Genomic DNA, 21273 nt, shown 5'->3' with positions numbered 1-21273 from the left:
AGAAGCAAAAGTATCAAAGGCATAAAACCTAAGAAAAGTGTGGACAGAAGACCACGTGGCTGCCTTGCACAATTGTTCAGCAGAGGCACCATGACTAAATGCACACGATGGCCCTACAGACCGAGTAGAATGTGCTGTCACCATGCTTGGGTCAGGGAGATCAGCCTGTGTGTACACCTGAGAGATAATCATATGTAATCATCGAGCCAGGGTTTGCTTGTTTAATCTGACCATCCTCATCTGTGAAAAACCATATAATACAAAGAGTATCTGATTTTCTAACAGACTTTGTACGCTCCACATCGATACGGAGAGCACGAACTACATCCAGGGAAGCTTCACCTATAGAAAGGTCTGGAGCCTGAAAAGCTGGTGCTACAATTCTCATGCACATGAAAACGGGACACTACCTTAGGAAGGCAACCCTCCCTTGTACGAAGAACAGCTCTATTCTGGTGTAAAATCAAAAATGGGAAGCCACAAAAGTGCTGCCAAATCAGAGACTGTGCGTGCACAAGAGATAGCGAGGAGAAAAAGTGTCTTTGCTGTCAACCATTTCAAGTCTACAGAGTCCAGAGGTTCAAATGGGGAAACCTGTAGCCCCTTAAGAACCAAAGACAGATCCCACAGTGCTACCGGTGGGACAAAAGAAGGCTGATTTTGCAGAACTCCTTGAAAAAAAATTGGCAAAGAAGCAATCTTTCATTGGAATACGGACTGTCTATGGGCTGGGCCAAGCTGGAGCCACCAGTATTATTGTTCCACCTTCTTGCTTGAATTTCCTGAGAACTCTTGGGAGGAGGAAAATTGGAGGAAAGAGATACACCAGTTTGAATTTCCTTTTTACTGCTAGTGTGTCCACAAAGGTTGCTGATGGGTCTCTGGACCCGTACCTGGGGACTTTGTGGTTGTGACGTGACGCCATGAGATCTATTTCTGGTAGGGCCCACTTGTTTACCAGGAGTGGAAAACCTCCCAGATTGAGAGACCACTCTCTGGCGTGTATTTCCTGATGACTTAGTCTGCATCCCAATTCAGAACTCCCGGTATGAATATTGCTAAGGTGGCCGGAAGACGACGTTCTGCCCAAACCAGAATCCTTGTCACCTCCTTCATGGCCAGAGCCGTAACTAGACTTTTTGGTGCCCTGTGCCAGAAAGATAATTGGCGCCCCCCTCATTTTTCAAAGGGACATAATGCACCCAAAAAAGGGGAATGACCTCATGGGGAAGGGCCAGGGAAGAGATAGGGGAGGCCAGGAGATGCTGGGGATGAAATAAGAGGAAGTTACAAGTGAGAATGATAATAAACAGAAATTTGACAGGCCCAAACAGCGCCCCCTGCCCTGTGGTGCCCTGTGCGATGGCACCGGCCGCACTACCCTAGCTACGGCCCTATTCATGGCTGCAAAACTTTGCGTGCCTCCCTGATGATTCAATTAGGCTACTGTAGTTGCGTTGTCGGACTGGATCTGGACCGGCCTGCCCTGCATCAGGTCCTGCTCTGTATACTGCTTGCAGTTCCAGAATGTTAATTGGCAGTTCCAGATGGTTCTTTTTTAACCACCACAGGAGGGAGGGACGAACCTCTAGAGTGAGAAGGAGCCCGAGACCGTATTAGATTGCTTCTTTCCCGGTGGAACGGACAGTATAATCTTTGCAGAGGCCTATATGGAACGGAGCATACCCCACCATGTCAAAGGTGGATACCATTGATCCCAGAACCTGCAATGCTGATAGAATGGATACCTTTCGCTTGCGTAACAGCTTGCATATACGTAATGATACGGCTGCAATCCTGCCCTTTGGCAGAAACACTCTTTATGCCTGAGAATCCAACAATGCTCCCAGATAGTGAAGGCATACCCCTGAGAGACCACTTCACGGACCCAGGCATCTGTTGTCTGACACCAGTAATCTGCAAATTGAAGGTCTGCCTCCCACCCGGGGATCCCCCAGGAGGAGGTCCGCCCCGTCAGGCCGAGGGTTTGTCACCCTGCTTAGAAGCTGGACGTTTTGCCCACCCAGATGACCTAGTTTGTCGCCTTGTTGTCTTGCGAAAACTAGCTGATTTGGAGAAAAGAGTATTCCTTTGCTCTTCCCTGGGGACGAATAGACAGAAAGAAAAAGAGCTTAGATTTTACTGCAGCCGTAGAGGGCAGCCCTGCTGATTGTGAAGCATACAGAGTAGATATTTTGTCTAACTCTGCTCCAAAAAGTATCCTTCCCTGGAAAGGTAAGGTTTCCATAGCCTGCTTTGATCCTGTATCAGCCTTCCAGGATCTTTACCAATGGCCCTGCATGCTACTACTGAAGCTGCTGATGCTTTAGAAGCTAAAAATTCCAGCATCCACTGCAGCTCTTCCCAAATAGGAAGCGGCTTCCCGTATATGGGAGATATAAATCTTTTGTTCTCTGGAAGCCTCTGGTAGAGAATCTTCCAATGCCCCTGTCCATTCCTCAACAGCTCTGGCTACCCAGGCTCCAGCCATAGCTGGACAATTAACCGCTCCAGAAGCTGCATAAAAATGTCTTAAGACATGTTTCAATCTTTTTGTCTGTAGCATCCTTCAGAAAGGATGCCGATGAAATAGGCAATGTAGTATTTTTAACTAAGTGCAACTCATGAGCATCCACAGTAGAAGGTACCTCCCCCGCTTAGTACATTCAGAAGCTGGGAAAGGATACAACTATGTTAATCTTTTATTGACATAAAACCGTTTATCCGGGTTACCCCATGCCTCCTCAGTGAGCTGCTCAGATATAGGAAACTACGTTTTAACCTCCTTTCGGTGGAGATTAAACAATGGAGCATTCTTATTAGGAGCTGGTTCATCATCCTGAATATCTCGGATTGCTTTAACCACCTTCACCAAAGGAGGAACATCCACTGTGGATGGAAGGTCCTCCTCTCCCGAGCTGGAGAAGAACCCTGCGCATTATCTGAGTCCTCTGATGATGTGTCTGATCCATAAACTGAGCAGATCGTCTGCATTTAGGCGCCTTAGTAATTACCTTCTTGTTTTCAATATTTGATGGTCCCATACTCTGACTAGAGTGGCCGTAAACATTGTGCAAGGAAGGTTGCATAGGAGGTACAAACATAGCATGTTGTGAACACCCCATACAGAAGGCAGTGTGGGAGCAGCCATGCAATCCACAACCTGCTTCATTACCTGAGACAAAGAGGATACCCAAGATGGCTCTTGAATAGGCAAATTGGGCTGATGTGGTGGCTCATTATAACAGGCAACACACAAACCATCCTTAATAACATCCTGAGGGGACAAATTTGTCATACAGGATTTACAGGAAATCAACACAGGAGCCTCTGTCTCCTGTTTACCTTTATCTCTTGACATATATAAAGTAAACAATACAAATGCAATGTGACAGCCTTCACAAATACAATTAAATGTGAAGTACCCAAAGAAAACCCCCCACCCCATAGGGATGGAGAGAAAACACAGTGATACTTATAATTGATAGTCAGAATATAGGACAGTATCAATACAGCAGCTAGCAAACAGTCACATACATTGCATATGTAATATAATCACAATACACTTTGAATCAACTACTCAAACGCAAGGAATGGTAGGATATAGAGCACTGTAACCTTAACCAAGGGAGAGGTATACATGGAGACTGACCCAAACCCTGGAGGGTAGGCGGGGCGACCCAGAAGCGCAAAAACCTTATGGAAGGACGGTGTCTGGGTCAGAGCTGCCGGGGGAGCGCCTACCTCCCCTAAGCAGCATCAACCAGCCAGGTACACTTGCCTCATGGCAGCAGATATGAGTCTGCTGCCGATCCCCAGCGTCAGACGATAAGGCCCCGACGGTCTAGTGAGGATGCGGACAATCCTGGGCCCTGACTGCAGCGGCTTCTGGTGCGCCTCCGACACAAGCAAGGACTACTGCGTGCGATTCTCCGTGAGGAAACACCTTACCGGACATCTCCGTGCATCCGGTTACAGTCCAGGTCCCAGCGTTGCTTCTAGCAAGCTCAGCAGAGACCCGCCGAAATCACCAGCCCAGTTAATGGCATTTTGGCCCGGTGGAGGAAGATGGGAGTCGCATTATCTGCATCTTAATACAGACGCTGAGTACTGCTAACAGAACATAAGAAATAAAATAAGTATGGATTGCCTGAGTCCCGTTACAAAAGGTGCGTCGATCCTGCCGCACTAAATGAACAACTGTAGGCCTGTGGCTAGGGGTGGGGTATATCTATGGAGGACCCAGTGCACCCTGGGAGCTGAAAGCTTTCACTGTTTGGTGCCTGGATCTCTCCAACTACATTACCCATGGTATCCCTGTGGATCCCTATGGACCCTGAAGAAGAAACTCCTGTCTGTATGGTAAATGTATCTTGCCGCAGACTTACCAGCAGTGCAGTATGTACCTGAAACACACTGTGGTGGATGCAGCCAACTTCACTGTAGGTAAAATGTTATTTTACAGTGTGAAAAACATTTCACTTTAAAATAGTCTACTGCTATCACTAGATATGACTATGAATAAGCAACCAAACCATACGTATGTGAAGCAATTTATCTACATAAAAGTGAATAGTTTAGGCTTTTTCTTTACCTTGTTCCTAAATATAACATTCGGCAGCAGCTCTAAATACATGGACAATATGAACTCATCCTGTCTGATACAGCTGATGATCGACCAGTGGGACCCCATCACGAGTTGTGCGCCCCCAGTCTGAATGTTAAGAAACTCCGGAACTGAGTAAAAAGGATCTCCATCTGGAATCAGGACCTAGAAGAGGTTTGAGAAAAGCCCCTAATCTCCTCTATACCTCTGGGACAGGAAAGGATTTACAGATAGGCTTCCTATGGGCAAAACACTATGGTTTTAACCTTCATAAAGGCCAGAGAAATTAGTCTGGCCTGTGACTACAGATTGACGAAAAAACCGTGACTGACGCTTCCTCTCACCCGAGATGACAGTAAGCGGTAGATTCAAGGTGCACAAGTGAGAATTTCCAACTTAAAACTTTCATTGGGCCAGTGAAAATCTCTAATTGTAATCCCAACAAGATTCCTCGACATGTATCGCTTCATTGGATCAAAAACATATTAGCATTAGCTGTGTTTGCAGGACTAGGGTAAACTTAGCCAACCCACTTTGCAAAGCATAACGGATTTCTCTATGGCAGGGACGTCAGCCACCGCATGGATTTTTGCATATACAGTGCAGAGCTAAAGTCTTAAAAATTTGCAGAAAAGAACTTAACCACTTGCCTGGGGTGGTCACATCTGGGCTTTCCCTGACGTGGTTGCACCCGCTGCGACCAGTCAGAAACGCCCACTGGGTGGCTGCTGGAAGGTAATCTTCCAGCAGGAGCTAATCTCCGCATCCCCCCCATCCAATCATGCAGCCCAGCAGCAGCTCCCACTTGCAGCTGCAGAGAGGAGCAGCCGCCAGGGAATTTAAGCCAAGCAGCTCTCAGCCCCCCCCGCCCAGTGTGTACCCAGCAGTCTGCAGCCGTTGTGGAAATATAAAGTTGCAATGATACATTGCATATTATATTATACACTTTCAGAATCTCAGGTATATAAACAGGCTGGTTCCTTGGTAGTCTAAGCAGGGTTGGGTATCAAATCCTGGCTGTCTGGATGCTGCTGGTCAGAATAGACAGCGGCATCCCGACACCCATTGGGAAGACAGGTAAGTGTTTTCCTAACCCCTACCCTTACTTTCCCCGGTACCTAACCTTAACCTCCCCCTTAGTGCCTAAGCCTAACCTCCCCGCACCCTAAACCTAACACCCCCTCCTCGATGCCTAACCTAACCTCCCCTTCCCTGCACCCTAATCCTAACCCTCCCAGATGCCTAACCTTAGCCCCACACCCTAACTTCCCCCTAACAACCCGATATTTACCTTCGGGATGCCGGCAGTCAGGATACTGGTGCCGACATGTCGGTATTCAGACATTCTGCATCCTGCACGCCAGGATGCCGACTACATCCCTCTAAGCAGATGAAAGCACCAACTCGGTGAGCTGTCCAACAGACGATAAATGGACTTTCCAACTTCTTATGATGCCAATTTACATACGTATATAGTATGCCGTCCACCAAGTTTTATTAGACACTTTTTTAGGCCACCTCCTGAGCTGCTTATTTTCCTCCTTAGGGTTAGGACACAAAGCTGATCACTAAATACAGTTGTCTCTAATGCAGAAACTTCTGCTATTATCAGGCAGATTATTTTTCTTTCCAGGACATATATAACACTTTTGCCCTCTAGAGAAGACAAAATAATTGTGCAAAGTATTCATTAAAAGTTGCATGAGGATCTGTACAAGTTCACAAATAAAAGCTACAGGCGTTTCCCCACCTTTAAATGAGAGTGACTAGTTGTTATGCAACCGACACCTCTGATGAAATCATATTATGCTGGAGAAACGCGTCAGTTCTTACCGCTCACCAAATGCCTGGACACTAATAGCGGCTTAATATAATTAAGAGGCCACATCTATCGACATATGTGGACTGAGCAGCTATCATATTCAAATGTGAATTAACGGCACAAGAAGGGGGAAGTATTTTCAGCTATGCACTATTGAACCAGGACTTTGACATCAAGTCGAAATCAAGCTTAGGGAATCCACATCGCAGCATGCCTTGCAACAGTTTTAGCATGGTCAAATAGCAAAACTGTGGCAGGGCTTGCTGGGATGTGTAGTTTGAAAACAGCTGGGGGAACCGCTTATTCCCCACCCCTAGGCTAAGGGCTGCAACATGGCTGGCGAGGATGTTTCAAAGCCCGGCGACTTGAACTGTACGGAATCCCCCTCTCTTGACTATTGTTCATATGAATGAAGAGATGCTACAACCATGATTATAGTAAATTTGTTAGCCATAAAACCTTGATGATTGTCCTTGTGATCCTATGCTGATTTCAGAGTGTCTACAGCAGGGGTCTTCAACCTTCAAGACAGCATGAGCCACATGAAAAAAATTAAATGAAGCCAGAGGGCCACTAAGCTATATTGTTCTATATAGACTCTGCACCCTCCTCACACAATTATGTCACATAACTGCCCCCCCTGTGCAGTGCTCCCAGTAGTGGTTCCCCCTATGCAGTGCCCCCAGTAGTGGTCCCCATTATGCAGTGCCCCCCAGTAATGGTCCCCTTTATGCAGTGCCCCCAGTAGTGGTCCCCTTTATGCAGTGCCCCCAGTAGTGGTCCCCATTATGCAGTGCCCCCAGTAGTGGTTCCCATTATGCAGTGCCATATATATATATATATATATATATATATATATATACACACACACAACACAACAAAAAAAACAACACTTACCAGAATCCCTGCGCCTGTGACCGCTCCTCCATCCTCCTGAACCGCTCAGCACTATGGGAGAGACATCTCTCCCTTCACCCACAGCAGGAGATGGAAGGTGGAGCTCATGAGTGAGCTCCAGCCTGGCTCAGGCCGTGCATGCAGCAGCCAATGAGAGTCTGTCTGACTCTCATTGGCTGCTAAGACAAACACTCTCATTGGCTGCTAAAACAAACACACTGCCGCCGGGTAGACCGAGTGTACTACCCAGAGGCAGCGGTGTTTGTTACTGTGTAGTGCAAACCACACTACACCAACTGAAACGGACCTGGACTGCGCCACTGGTGAGGGGGTGACATTAGGGTATGCCTGTGCACACCATCAGCGGACAATGGGGGAACAACTCCGCAGGCCACCGAAGACTCCTGGTCTACAGCATTTGGAGTAATCAGAAGCTTGACGCACTCAAGAGTTGGTTAGATACATTGCATTGTAGCAGAATTAGGCCCAGATTGATCAACAAGTGATATTCTTGTTATCACTCGTTACTAATCTTAAATGGTGCTCCAACCAATCAGCTCCTGTCATTTTTCAAACACATGACAGTTAGGAGCTGATTGGTTGGAGCACCATTTAAGGTTAAGTAATGATTGATAACAAAAATATCTCTCGTTGATAAATCTGGGCCTCAATATCCAACAATCTACATGTTTTGGGCTCTGCATTATTCTAGTGCGGGACCATCATTTAGAGATGTTGGAGACTATTTACCCTATTTAAGCATTTTTATGTATGGATTGATTATGTACTGCGCCGATCATTCTGTTCTTATGCACCTTCCTATAGATTTCTTCCATTTCAAGCGAGATACCAGGAAACGGCACTCAGAGAGAGAGGGGACTCTATTTGACTGTAATAATTATCTGTATAGTTTAACAGACAAAAAAAAAGCCAGGACACAGAATAGGGAACATTTTTTGTTTTATTTACATCACAAGAGTAACACGTTGCCATCATGTGGTAGAAAATACTGCACTGCTAAGAAAGTTTAAATCCATTGTCCTTGTCACAGAAATAAAAAATAAAGACAGTCAGTGGAAAAAGTAGATTAAAAAAAAAACATGGCAAATAATATAAAATAAAAAATAAAAAAAAATACAGAAGAAAAAAAAAAATAAAATCAGTGTTCATCTCCTACAGGAGGAACAGAAAGTGTCAGAAAAGGAGCCCAGCTTCCTGCAACAGCGGGCTGGAACCTGACGAAGAAAACACAGGTCAATGCAAAGGGTCCCAAAGGATTCATAGTTATAAAACCGTCATCACAGATCCGCTTTAAAGATCTGGTAAACGATGCATCAAATTCTCTAAGTTTATAATCTTAATTTTATATATATTTATATTATGTATATATATATAATTATATACACACACACACACTTCTCGCCATCAGAATATGGAAAGTTAAACTCCAGACACACACATGTAATCCCTTCTTCCAATCCGTGTGAGAAAGCTGGCCTCGTCAGGGCCCAGAATATCAGAATATATGTGGGGAGTTTTTAGTTCTTAGTTTACTTATCTTTCTTCCATGAAACACAGTGCGCTCGCAGCGTAGGGTCAGAGCGTGGGCGCCCCCTACATAAAAAGGCAGCAATTACTCCTGTCTGCTGTGTGAGTGGGGGGGGGGGGGGGGGGGGTCACCTCTGAAGTAAACGTACAATCACAGAGACAGGTGGCAGCTCTAATAGAACGTTAGGCGAGGATACAGGCAGGCAATGTTTTCAGTGTCTTGCAGCTATCACGTCAGGTTACAAGTACTAACTCACTACGGGTCAAATGATGCCTGGGAATGGTGAAAGAAATAAAAATAAAATAGGGTGCCTGCACCAATTAAACCATTAACGGCATTTGGTGACCATTCAGAAATAATGGGGGAAAAAAACAAAAATAAACAAAAAACACAGCCCACTGCACTTGCACAGGCATAGCCGAACACCAGCCTGTCAGAGCCGCTTCCACTAGCATCATATAACACACAGTGATGGTCACTTGATGCATACAGTATACACCCTACATCAGAAACACCCCAGAATGGAGACAGGTTAATGCTACACTGCCTGCAAACCTTCACTGATACTGGAGGACACACACATTGTAACTGACAAAGCCGATTACATCATAAAGCAGTGTACCCTATAACAGCGATATGGGAGAAGGCATGTGGCAAATGATGCAATACACTTACGTGTCTGACCTGCTCTCTGACTTCTGTCAGAGGATACACAGTGTTTACACGGGGCTGTAGAATATACTACATACTACTTGCCCCCTTAATAGTGTTTTAGTATACACATACAAAGATTAAAAAAAAAAAAAGGAATAATATATGTACATACATGTGAGAGGTGTGACACCACAATACTAATGACATCCATCTCTTTCAATACGGCAGTCTTGCCTCATTTCCTTCTGTGCAAGTGTTCTTTCCCACTTAAAATTACAATGGAGTGCGCACTACACTCCAACCCCCACGGGGAAATACAGTGCGCACTACATTCTAGCATGCTCAGGAAAATGGGAGCGCACACTACACTCCAACCCCCACAGGGAAATGAAGGGCACGTTACGTTCTAACCTGCACGGGGAAATGGAGAGCGCACTACATTATAGCCTGCACTGGGAAATGGAATGAGCACTACATTCTAACCTCTATGGGGAAATGGAGCACTACATTCTAGCCTCTACGGGGAAATGGAGCACTATATTCTTCTAACCTCTATGGGGAAATGGAGCACTACTTTCTAGCCTCTACGTGGAAATGGAGCACTATATTCTAGCCTCTACGGGGAAATGGAGAGAGCACTACATTCTAGCCTCTACGGGGATATGGAGCACTACATTCTAGCCTCTACGGGAAATGGAGAGAGCACTACATTCTAGCCTCTATGAGGAAATGGAGAGAGCACTACATTCTAGCCTCTATGAGGAAATGGAGAGAGCACTACATTCTAGCCTCTATGAGGAAATGGAGAGAGCACTACATTCTAGCCTCTACGGGGAAATGGAGCACTACATTCTAGCCTCTACTCGGAAATGGAGAACTACATTCTAGCCTCTACTCGGAAATGGAGAGAGTACTACATACTAGCAGGAATCGGTATGACATACCGCCGGACCTAAGCCCGTCAGATGTCATACCGATGCCGGAAGGCAGAAGACTGAAGATCTCGACAAGGTAAATATTTGAACTCTCTCTAACCTCTCCCCCCCTAACCCTCCCTTATGGGTGCCTAACACTAACCTCCCCCCCTAGTGCCTAACTGTAACCTCCCCCCAGGGGTGCCTAATCCTTACCCCCCCCTCCCCGCAACCTAACCCTCCCAGGGAGGGTGTCTAACCCTGAATTCCTCCTTGGGTGGTGCCTAACACACCCTTCCCCTAACTTTAAGTCCCCCCCGGGAGGCCTTAAACCTAATCCACCCCCCGCGGCTGTATGCTCCTGACGCCTGGCTTACCTTCGTTCGGTATGCCGGGCATCAGTATATCGGCGGGTGGATAATGATAGGCGTCGGTATTTCGACGCATATCATTAGTCCCATACCGGAATTTCACAGACTGGAAGCCGGCGGCCGGCATTTCGACCACATACCATTCTAGACTCTATGGGGAAATGGAGAGAGCACTACATTCTAGCCTGCACGGGGAAAAGGAATGCTCACTACATTACACTCTGTCCAGGGAAATAGGAGTACTCACTACACTGTGCCCAGGGAAATGGGAGTACTCACTACACTACACTCTGCCCAGGGAAATGGAATGCTCACTACACTACACTCTGCCCAGGGAAATGGAATGCTCACTACACTACACTCTGCACAGGGAAATGGAATGCTCACTACACTACACTCTGCCCAGGGAAATGGAATGCTCACTACACTACACTCTGCCCAGGGAAATGGAATGCTCACTACACTACACTCTGCACAGGGAAATGGAATGCTCACTACACTACACTCTGCACAGGGAAATGGAATGCTCACTACACTACACTCTGCACAGGGAAATGGAATGCTCACTACATTACACTCTGCCCAGGGAAATGAAGCGCTCTCCACTCTGTGCTAAAACCAAAAATCTAGTTTCCTCCCTACAGAGGCACTTCAGTTAAATGCCTTCCAGGAAAGAGGACATTACACAGAACAGGGAAATATATTCTTCCTTCCCTTCATAGCATGTATGACTATATTTGCAAAGAGAACTTACAGAATATATTTTGCTTTCGAAAAAAAACAAAAAAACCTCTAACAATACTTTGAGATTGATCAAAATAAAAAATAAAACAAGTGCCCTTCTCAGCGAATGATGCCCATTCTCTGCCTAGCACAGCAACATGCCCAGCTACACAGAACAGAACTGAGCTGTGCTCGATCCATGCAGCCTCAAAGTATATCGTAAAATATAGAAAAATAGATTCATATTTATATATATATTCTATATATAATTATCTTTATATATTTTTTTATTTTCTTTATAGGGAGGTCAATGCCCAGAAATAGGAGTGTGGCCTCTTCCCTTGCACACACAAAATTATATATATTTATATAGATGTGCAAAACATGGAATGAGTGAAAAACTAGAGCATTTGGGGTATTAGAAATAAAGAAAGAAAAAAAACAAGGAATGAAATTCAAAGTGAGGAAAGAATAAAATCGCCATGAAAAAAATAGTCCACAGAGAAGCAGCTCCAACTTAAACCCGATTATCCAACTCGAAGAGTCTGGCAGCTTGGATACTCAACGGCTCATGCAATAATGGTCAGCTTGTTGCCTATAAGGGTGCTCTTCATGTTTATCAACTGTTCATGCTCTGAAAGGTGTATTCAGAATGTGTTCAGACTACATTGCAAAACTTTCTCCCAACCCCCTTTCCTTTTGTAAGAGAACGGTTTAAAACCACAATTGGGTCAGCCCGGTGCCTTCGAGAACAGCGGATATGAACACATTTATTAGACCCACTTAGAATGTAGGCATTCAAGTGAAATCAGATACAGTATCAGATTATAAAAGTGATGTGACTATTTTCCTGAACACAGTCAATGCGTCACAACAAGAGCACCTGTGATACATCTTCCAGAGCGAATCCAGTGTACTAAAAATAAGAAACATGCCATAAGAGCACGAAGCATGCAGTTTCTGAGACCCTCAAAGACACAGACCAGAGCCAGGACCCCAAACATGATTAAACCAAATAACAGGACTACCAGTGCTTTCGTCAGCCCAAAGATGAATGAGCTGATCTTAATAACGCATGTTCTATGATGATTCTGGGGTCAGCAGACAGAAAAGTGGGAGCATGTGACAGGAAACGGGAGACTGCAAGTACCACACACACAGTGTGACCAGGAAACTGATTGGTGCAGTGAGGTGCTACTTTTGTGCAGTCACAGGCTGTAGTGTAGTTACAGAACGGCCATGAAATTAATAATAATAAATACACACAGTAAGGGCACAATGTGAGGGTCCCAAACACACAGGTGGGGGCTATCAGGAGCCCCCTGGCTATTACTCCGAAACACATGTGCTGCCAGGGACAGCAAACAGCAAATGTCAAAGTGCAGCCTGCGGCACAGCCACTGGAGAACCATTTAAAATAAAGCCAGATCCAAGGAGAATCTGCAGAGGAACAAGTAAAAAGTGCTGCCGGGCAGCACACGCCGTTCCCCAGGCAGCCAGCCGGTTCATCCCAGGCATATGTTAGGCAATGGTTGCGAGTCACATGCTGCTGTAAATTCAGCCACAACTCTCAGCATAGGTAATAAGTGCTATATTGAGGTTATATCCAAGACTGAGTGGCCCCTGCTCCCTCCATGCAATCCCAGGAGCAAAGGCTCACGTACAGTACATTGTTGGTCTCCTTATAGATATTAAAGTCTTAGTAACAGCTCTCTCCGATATGGTAGCAAGTGAGGTAAGAGGTACCTGTTAACACCCATACAACCAGAAGAGCATTCTAACCAGTCTTTATACATAACAAAACTCTGCTGTCACCCAGTCCCCACATTTAGGATACATACAGGAAGTCTCGGTGGGAAGATCAGAGGGAGTAATCTGGATTCTAAAATAATCCCCTAAAAGGAACTCAAAAACCCCTAAAGTTCTCAATAGTATAACCAAATAAAAAAAAAAAGTTAATTTTAAAAAAGTTACCACAAGAAATCATTCCTTACAAAAACCAAAAACAAAAAAAATAATAAAAATATATAACCCAATGTATAAAGCTTTGAATTCAACATAATTAAAAAAAAAAAAAGTTTGAAACTGGAAATGTACTGCTCACCTGCATTTTTCTTCTCAAAGAATTTTACGGAACAAGTAAAATTATTTAAAAAATAAAAATAAAAATTAAAAAAAATATATAAAATTAAAAATGAGCCACTTTTAAAAAGGAATTACGCAGGCCCTTAACATGCTACCTGCGCAGTGAGAGGCCACATCCTCCATCTCCATGTGGTAGAAATGCACCAACATATTATCGTTTGCGGTAAAAAGTTTATGCTTGGAGATCCCGGGTCAGGAGTGGAGGACGCAGACCGGTCATCGTACGTCTACGACATGCAACTCGGTTAAGAGAAATCAAAATGTGAAAGAAAACAAAGACCATCGCTGCCAGCCACGTCAATGCGTTGCATCAATGAGAGGACACAAGGGTCCGCGTTTCGTGACGGGTCGCTTCTTCTCCTGTTTGTGGGCGTTTATATTTTTTTAAGGCAAGTCCTTCAACTTTTTGAAACAACAATAAAGTAATAAACCATTCAATGGATATAATGGTATTCCAACCATGGACAAGGCACAATCCTTCCTCTTGTTTCTCTTTCAGATTAAGAGTACAAAATCCCTCACTAGGATAACAGGCTCCAGAGGAATTATTTCGTCCACTGCATATACCCAGTTATGAAGGAGAAAATGTTCGAGAAACAGGCTAAACCAAGTGGTTTAAATAAGTGTCCGCAGATTACGGTCACCTCCCTTCAGCGCACACAGAATCCTTCTGAATCTGCAGAATGTTAAAGCACCAAAACTGTTTACTGTGGGACCCCCCTGAAGGAGGTCCCTTTTATCCTTGTTTTTTCTTTGAATTAGTATTTGTTAAAAATCATGAAAGAAAATAAAACATTTTTGGCAAGAGCTGCCAGTGGCTCCTGTAGGAGCAGTGCCTCCTGTGACCAGGAACGGCACACTGCGGCTGTGCGTTGCACAGTGCACCGCGGTTTTGTGGTTCTGTGGATGCACACAGAGTTCTTTTACATCCATGTCGCTGCTCGTCTTCCTGGGGACAGAGCACAGGCGGAGAAATTGGAGGGGGCAGCCCCCCCAACAAAGGTACGGATTTACACAACGGACAGTCACCAGTCACTCTGCTACAGCGGGGGTTCTTCATCCATCGGCTCATCCTCGGTTCTGGAAGACATTAATGCGATTGGTCAAAAGCAGGAAGTGATCAATTTGCTATGTGGAGTGTTATAATTACCCCAGGAGCATGCTAAAGTAAACTTATATGCAGGTCATCTAGTTCAAAACCAAGGAAAGTTTAAGCTGTGCAAAGATTTTCATTTCCATGCAACTGCCAAGAGTGTGTTTCGTCTATTGAGTGCATAATGATGCTTTATAGTTGTAAGTAGTCTATTACACAGGTTCTCAAACTGTCCTCAAGACCCCAAACAGTGCATGTTTTCCAGGTCTCCTCACAAAATCACAAGTGAAATAATTAGCTACATCTGTGGATCTTTCCAAATGTGTCAGTGAGTAATGAATACACCTTTGCTCTGCTGGGTGACCTGGAAAACATGCACTGTGTGGGGTGCTGAGGACCAAGTTTGAGAACTTCTGGTCTATTAGTGCTCCAACACTACCGTATATATACTATGTTTTATTTCACTCCTACTTACTGTAGCTACTAGTCAGTGGTTTGAATTTTACAGCAACTGTCCCCATAAAGCTTAAGTAAAATGTATACTCAATGCCATGGTAAAAACCAGCATCATGAGGAAGCGTTGTGAAGGCCAGATGGGTGCTCCTGGGCAAGGTAATTATTATTATTATAGGGTCACTTGGGCCCTGGGGTGCAAAGATTTGACATATTGTGGTCACTGGATTGTTCGGAGGGGCTGGGGAGTATTTATCAGTATCTATAAGAAGGTAATTAAATAGATGAAAGGTTCTCAAAAACTATTTCAGGGAATTTGTCTGTAAGGACTACTCAAGATACTGTTTTGCAAAATACCATCTGTGCCAACAGACCCACTAGAAACGGAATGGGAGTTTAGGGAGATTAACAAAGTTCTGAGGATTTGGAGTAATGAATGAGAACTGGGACAATTCCACTCATTATTGGGCTGTATTCAATTATCGGCAACATTTTCGCCAAAAATCAGGCGAAAACGGCAACAGCTTGAAAAAAAATACTGGAGAAAAGTTCTCTCCATCCCAAACCAGGCGAAAAAAATGCAAAATCCCTATTTTGGGCTAAAAATGTGGGGATTTCTTTCAGAACCCTTTGGACACCCTCCTCTAATGATAAATTACTGGAAAACAATTTTGATGGGCGGTATGGATGTGTCAAGTGTTTTAAACATCGCACGCAGTCGCAGCAGGCGTTTTTTTTAAATTGTGTTTTTACGACACGAAAATATACTTGCACCCATTTTAACGTACCCCCAATTTACATGGAGCAGCAATTTCCTGGGGAAAAAAAAATAGCTTTTTCTCAACGTTTTTCATTTTTTTCCGCCCAAAATTTGCACAGTTGTTTTTCGGCAAAAGTACGCAACTTATGATTTTTTTCCCCCCGGTAATTTATCATTAAGAAGGGAGTGTCCAAAGAGTTCTGAAAGAAATCCCCCCATTTTTAGAAAAAAATAGGGAAAACTTTTCTCCAGTTTTTTTTTTTCGCCTGTTGCCGTTTACGCCTGTTTTTCGGCTAAAATTGCGCCTTTTTTTTTATTTTGAAAAAGATTGTTTTCGCCAATGGCGAAAAAGGTTGTGCCTCAATAGAGACGGGGCAGATGTTGGTAAGGAGAGATTTCAGACCAAGGACCAGTAGACGGAGAGAGGCCTTCGGCAAGAGAAGTGTGGGAGAGATTGCCAATGGCATGAAAATAAATATCCATTTGCAGAAAAGCCCAAGACTCTTCCAAGCAATTGGTCAACTAGAATAAATGACGGTGGAAGATAAGTAAATATGGGATCATTTAGAGTTAAGGTACATACACACGGTCAGATATGTCAGATGAACGTTTGAACGACTGGACGATTGAACGTTTGCAAATTGTTTGCAAATCGTTCAATTGTCCAAACAATTGAACTATTTCAGCCTGTATTAAAATGAATGGAAATCGTACAAACTGACTGCAAACGCATCAGATATTGTTATCTGACAAACGGGAACGCGCATTGTTCAACGTTGCCCACATGTCAGATTTTTCTTTCAGATATCAACGATTGAACGATTTTTAAAATCGTTATCGTTTAGATCTGAAGAAAAATCTGACCGTGTGTACGCACCATTAGGAGTAAATGCAGTGTGAACAAAACACACACAAAAACAATAAGCTGCACTGCTAGGGAACTAACTGAAATGAAGCAGACAGAATTGGGAGGAGGTGCATGCTAGCTCAACTCTACTTGCACTGCTGAAATAAAGCTGCCTGGTACTTATGCGCTATAAGCAAATCAGATTTTCCATGCATGCAAAAAAAAACTACATTTGCATCACAATATGATTTGCCCGGGCGCGCATTTGCTTCTTTTAGCTGGATTTGCTCCTAACACTGAATGAGAACCACAGTGAACATATCTGTGCAGATGAAGACAATATTAGAGTTGGGAAAACACTGACCACAGTGTGTATAATAAGAATGAGAATCTATGCACAGGAGACCGTGGCAGTGACCGCTCTCCCTGAGAAGGCCCTTTGTAGGGATACGGGGCCTGGCTTCGGACGTAGTACTATGGGAAATCAGATCCCCGGCCACAGTAATAACATGCAGAAACTCTTCTCAATTTGGCAGAAAACTGTATGATGATAGTATAGCATGGTTTCATGAAGGATCAATAATGCTTATCAAATATTAGTATATATGAGGAGGATGGTTTCAACTGGATTTCGCAGGTGAAATCTGAATATATTTAAGAAAAAAAAAAAAAGAGTCTACTACATAACATTAAAGTCATGCTTGCCGACATGCCGGCTGCCCCCTCTGGAAGTGAGCTGACAAGTCATAATAACCAGGGGGGCGTGGCAAGTATCAGGCGGCACGGCTGGACATATTTTCCGTCATCAGTGGGCGGAGCGTGTGGTCACGCGAAATCATTTTGGCCCCACCCCCACTACACGATGTCGAGATTGCTGGCATTGTGGAGCAGGAGGTGGAGTCATGATGACGCGATTCAACGTGAATCGCTTCATCGGCCACCCCCGCTTTCTGTTAACTGCAGTGGTGAGGAGGGAAGGGGGGCAGCGGCCACCGGGAGGCTTGCCTGCCTTTCCGAGGGGCCAGGAGCGGCATCCGATTTTTGGGAGGCTCCCGGCCGAATCGGGAGGGTAGGCAAGCATGACTAAAGTACTAGGATCTAGGGGGAAAAACTTGGGCAATTGATCCAGAGAAGTTATAAAATTTGTGGGATCAGGAAGGAGTCTTCTCTGTCCTGTGCGGCTACATTGGCAACGGTCCCATTAACAGGTTTTTATTTTGTTTTTGTACTGGGCGGATCAACACAATGAGAATATAGGAGTGGTTCCCAAACTCCGGCCCCAGCAGGTTGGTGGTCCAGGACCAGATCAAATTATTTAAACATATAAGAAGGATGACCAGTAAACACAACCTATGCAATTTAATACATTTTTGCGGAATTTCTCAATAAGAAACTTTTGGACTAGGGGCACCATTGAAATTTTTTTTTTTTTAAAGTGACAATACTTTAGGATGCCATGATTCAAGAAAGTTTGGGAACCACTGGTATATGGGACAGATTCAGCTTGATGGATTGGTGTCTTTATTAATTACTACAGGTTGAGTCTCCCATATCCAAATATTCCGAAATACGGAATATTTTTAGCATGACTGAGATAGTGAAACTTTTGATATTTGATGGTTACACAAACTTTATTCAGGCACACATTTATTAAAAATAAAGTATAAAATGACCTATAGGCTGTGTGTATAAGGTGTATATGAAACATAAATGAATTTCATGTATGTACACAAACTTTGTTTGAGCCACAAAATTCTTGAAAATATTGTATAAAATTACATTCAGGCTGTGTGTATAAGGTGTATATGATTCATAAATGCATTCTGTGTTTAGATTTGGGCCCTATTCCTAAGACATTTCAATATGGTATACAAATATTCCAAAATACGGAATATTCCGATATCCAAAATACCCTTGGTCCCAAGCATTTTGGATATGGGAGACTCAACCTGTACTACTACTATTAACAAAGAAATGCAATTTTGAATCTCCCAAAACAGTAGTATCTTTAATCAAGTTCCCATCATTGTACTTTACCACCAGCTCCAGCAGTGCTCACCGTTGCTCTGGACGGACGCCCACGGACAGGGAGGCCATTGCCGTCACAGTCTCTGCTTCTTCAGTCTCACATTTCTGGGCCTCGATAAGCGAGTAGGAGACGGTTGAGGAAACACGAGTCAAACACGACCAGTATTCATCTGGGAAAATGGAGAGTTCAAAGTATATTATCACCGTGACAACAAGTACTGTGGCGTGTGTGTGTATAAATAATCACCTGCATGTAATATGCTCCCATGGTAAACTCAAATGGCACAGTGCGGAAACCCTATTTGTATCCAATTATACTCCTTAAAATATTTTAACAAAGATTACTTATTTTTCAACAGTTGTGTTTGCTTCCCAAATTTCTCCTGTGAATCTTCATCATGTAACGTTAGTCTCCTAACAGCTTGTGACGGGGCCTACCGGCAGGGTGAGTGGGGACCCAATCACTGCGCACTTTGCTTTTGGGCCTCCTTCAGAGTCAGACGACCGCGTAATCGCAATTCGTGATTAATTTTCTAAAAGCTGCACATCTGCGACCTACTCTGCAATCCCGAGCAGAGATTCCACCTCAGTGACTCCCTCCCTCCCTTTGTCGTACCCGGCTGAGAGGAGACTGGATTGCGAGTGGAGGGGCGGATTTACCGGCAGCACACAATGGAGGCTAGTAAATACACAAGCGGCTTGGAGCATCTGAATTGCACCGTGAAGCAAACACAAATATGGAATTTTATTTTAATATTTTCATTTTAACAATCACAAATAAATGTGCAGGCTTCCCCCTTCCTCAATTGTGCATGACTTATTCTTTACTTCTGAAAAAACAAGGGTTCCTTGCAGTATAAAGTGACTTTTTAAGCACTGTTCCTGCAGTTTTCATGTGTTTGAATAAATTGGTCACAAATGTGAGTGTCACCCATCAGACGCAGTCATCATTAGCAGCTACACGCAGTCATTACTATCCGCTTTACATTTCCACCGGGGTCGGAGCAGATGCAAGTCAGACCACTGCAGGAGGCTGCGTTTGAGACTCTCTGCTGGCCATGTGCATCTTAACGTGAGACTACTCGCCCAGAACAAGCCCTTACTGTACTGCCCACAGCAGTCACATTCACTCTCCGCATTTACATGCCCATTTCCAGCCCCGAGTTAGACTTCAGAAATAAATAAAAAAAAAAAAAAAAAGTTAGTGACATGGCAGACTTATTTATTTATTTATTTATATACATATATATACACATATATATATATATACACACACACATATATATATATATATATATATATATACACACACACATACACACACACTAGGGATGTGCAGGTTCGAGTTTGCACATTGAGTTCGGATTTTTCCCTCCAAAAAACGGAACTAATAAAGAGGCAAAACTTCATCTTGCATGGACGAACATCATCATTCCTGGACTTTTGTCCAGGAATGATGATGTTCGTCCATGCAAGATGACGTTTTGCCTCTTTCTGAGTTCCATTTTTTTGGAGGGAAAAATCCGAACTCAACGTGCAAACTCGAACCTATCCGAGCCTGCACATCCCTGATATACACACACACACACACACACACACACACACATATATATATATATATATATATATACGCACTCACACATACACACACAACTAAGGTGAACTGTCCAACTTCAAAGTAAATTATTACCAATCAATATTCTTAAAAACGATGAATTAACCTAAAATACTTCAAGTTTTTCCCATACACAATCCTGCCAGACAGTTATCAGGTGTCCCCCAAAAAATATTGAAACGTTTATCTGGGTTGGTGGGAGACCTTTCTTGAAGCTAGGAAGCAGACATGGATCTGCAAAACGCATTGCACCCAGACTGTGAGGTTATTTTTTTTCCCAATTCACAGCAATTTAAGCTTATTTTGTTTATTAGCAGTTTTCTAAAACAGTTTTTATAGAACACCAATCGGTCCTTCATTTACAAATGAAGGGAGTATTATATAGATTCAAACTATCCTTCACATAATCGCTTCTCACATACTGTGAAGGTACCCTTACATTATCCATAAAGGCACTGAAGGATACCAGGTTTCAAATTAATGTCCAAAGTGCATAACCTTCAGAGAAAGGGTCAGTATGGGACTATTAGTCCTGTCCTGGTTCCTGGTGGGCCCACTCCTTCCAGCAGAAAAGACAAATGTTTTCTTTCATTTTATTCAATGAATCAACCGAAGACCACACAGTCCTAATTGTGACCACCGGAGGGTTCGGTGAATTATTACCCAAGGTGCAATTCCCAACATCAAAGGGTGAGCATAGTACATATTGGATGTTATTGCACTTGTTAACCCAGTGTACACTTTATTTTTATTTTTTTCTTCTCGGTACTCCAACAATACTTTACAAAATTAATGA

The 21273-nt window shown here is 43.7% G+C and overlaps 1 protein-coding gene across 3 annotated transcripts in view; it reads right to left on the bottom strand.

Moving 5' to 3' along the window:
- Positions 1-10674: 10674 nt before the first annotated feature.
- The window catches only part of HDAC4 (histone deacetylase 4), a 165275-nt gene continuing 154676 nt past the window's right edge, over positions 10675-21273 (bottom strand). For all 3 annotated transcript variants that reach the window (XM_088467756.1, XM_088467758.1, XM_088467757.1), the window contains 2 exons: positions 18894-19032; positions 10675-14761 (listed from right to left, as the gene is read on the bottom strand). In XM_088467756.1, coding sequence (XP_088323882.1) covers positions 14722-14761; positions 18894-19032 — 179 coding nt within the window. In that variant the 3' untranslated portion in view covers positions 10675-14721. The remainder of the gene's footprint in view (positions 14762-18893; positions 19033-21273) is intronic.

Source organism: Taudactylus pleione, unplaced genomic scaffold, assembly GCF_031769625.1.
Source record: "Taudactylus pleione unplaced genomic scaffold, aTauple2 ptg000074l, whole genome shotgun sequence".
NCBI lineage: Eukaryota > Metazoa > Chordata > Amphibia > Anura > Myobatrachidae > Taudactylus > Taudactylus pleione.
Note: the sequence above shows the minus strand (reverse complement) of the source record. Positions and strands in the feature narration are given on the sequence as shown.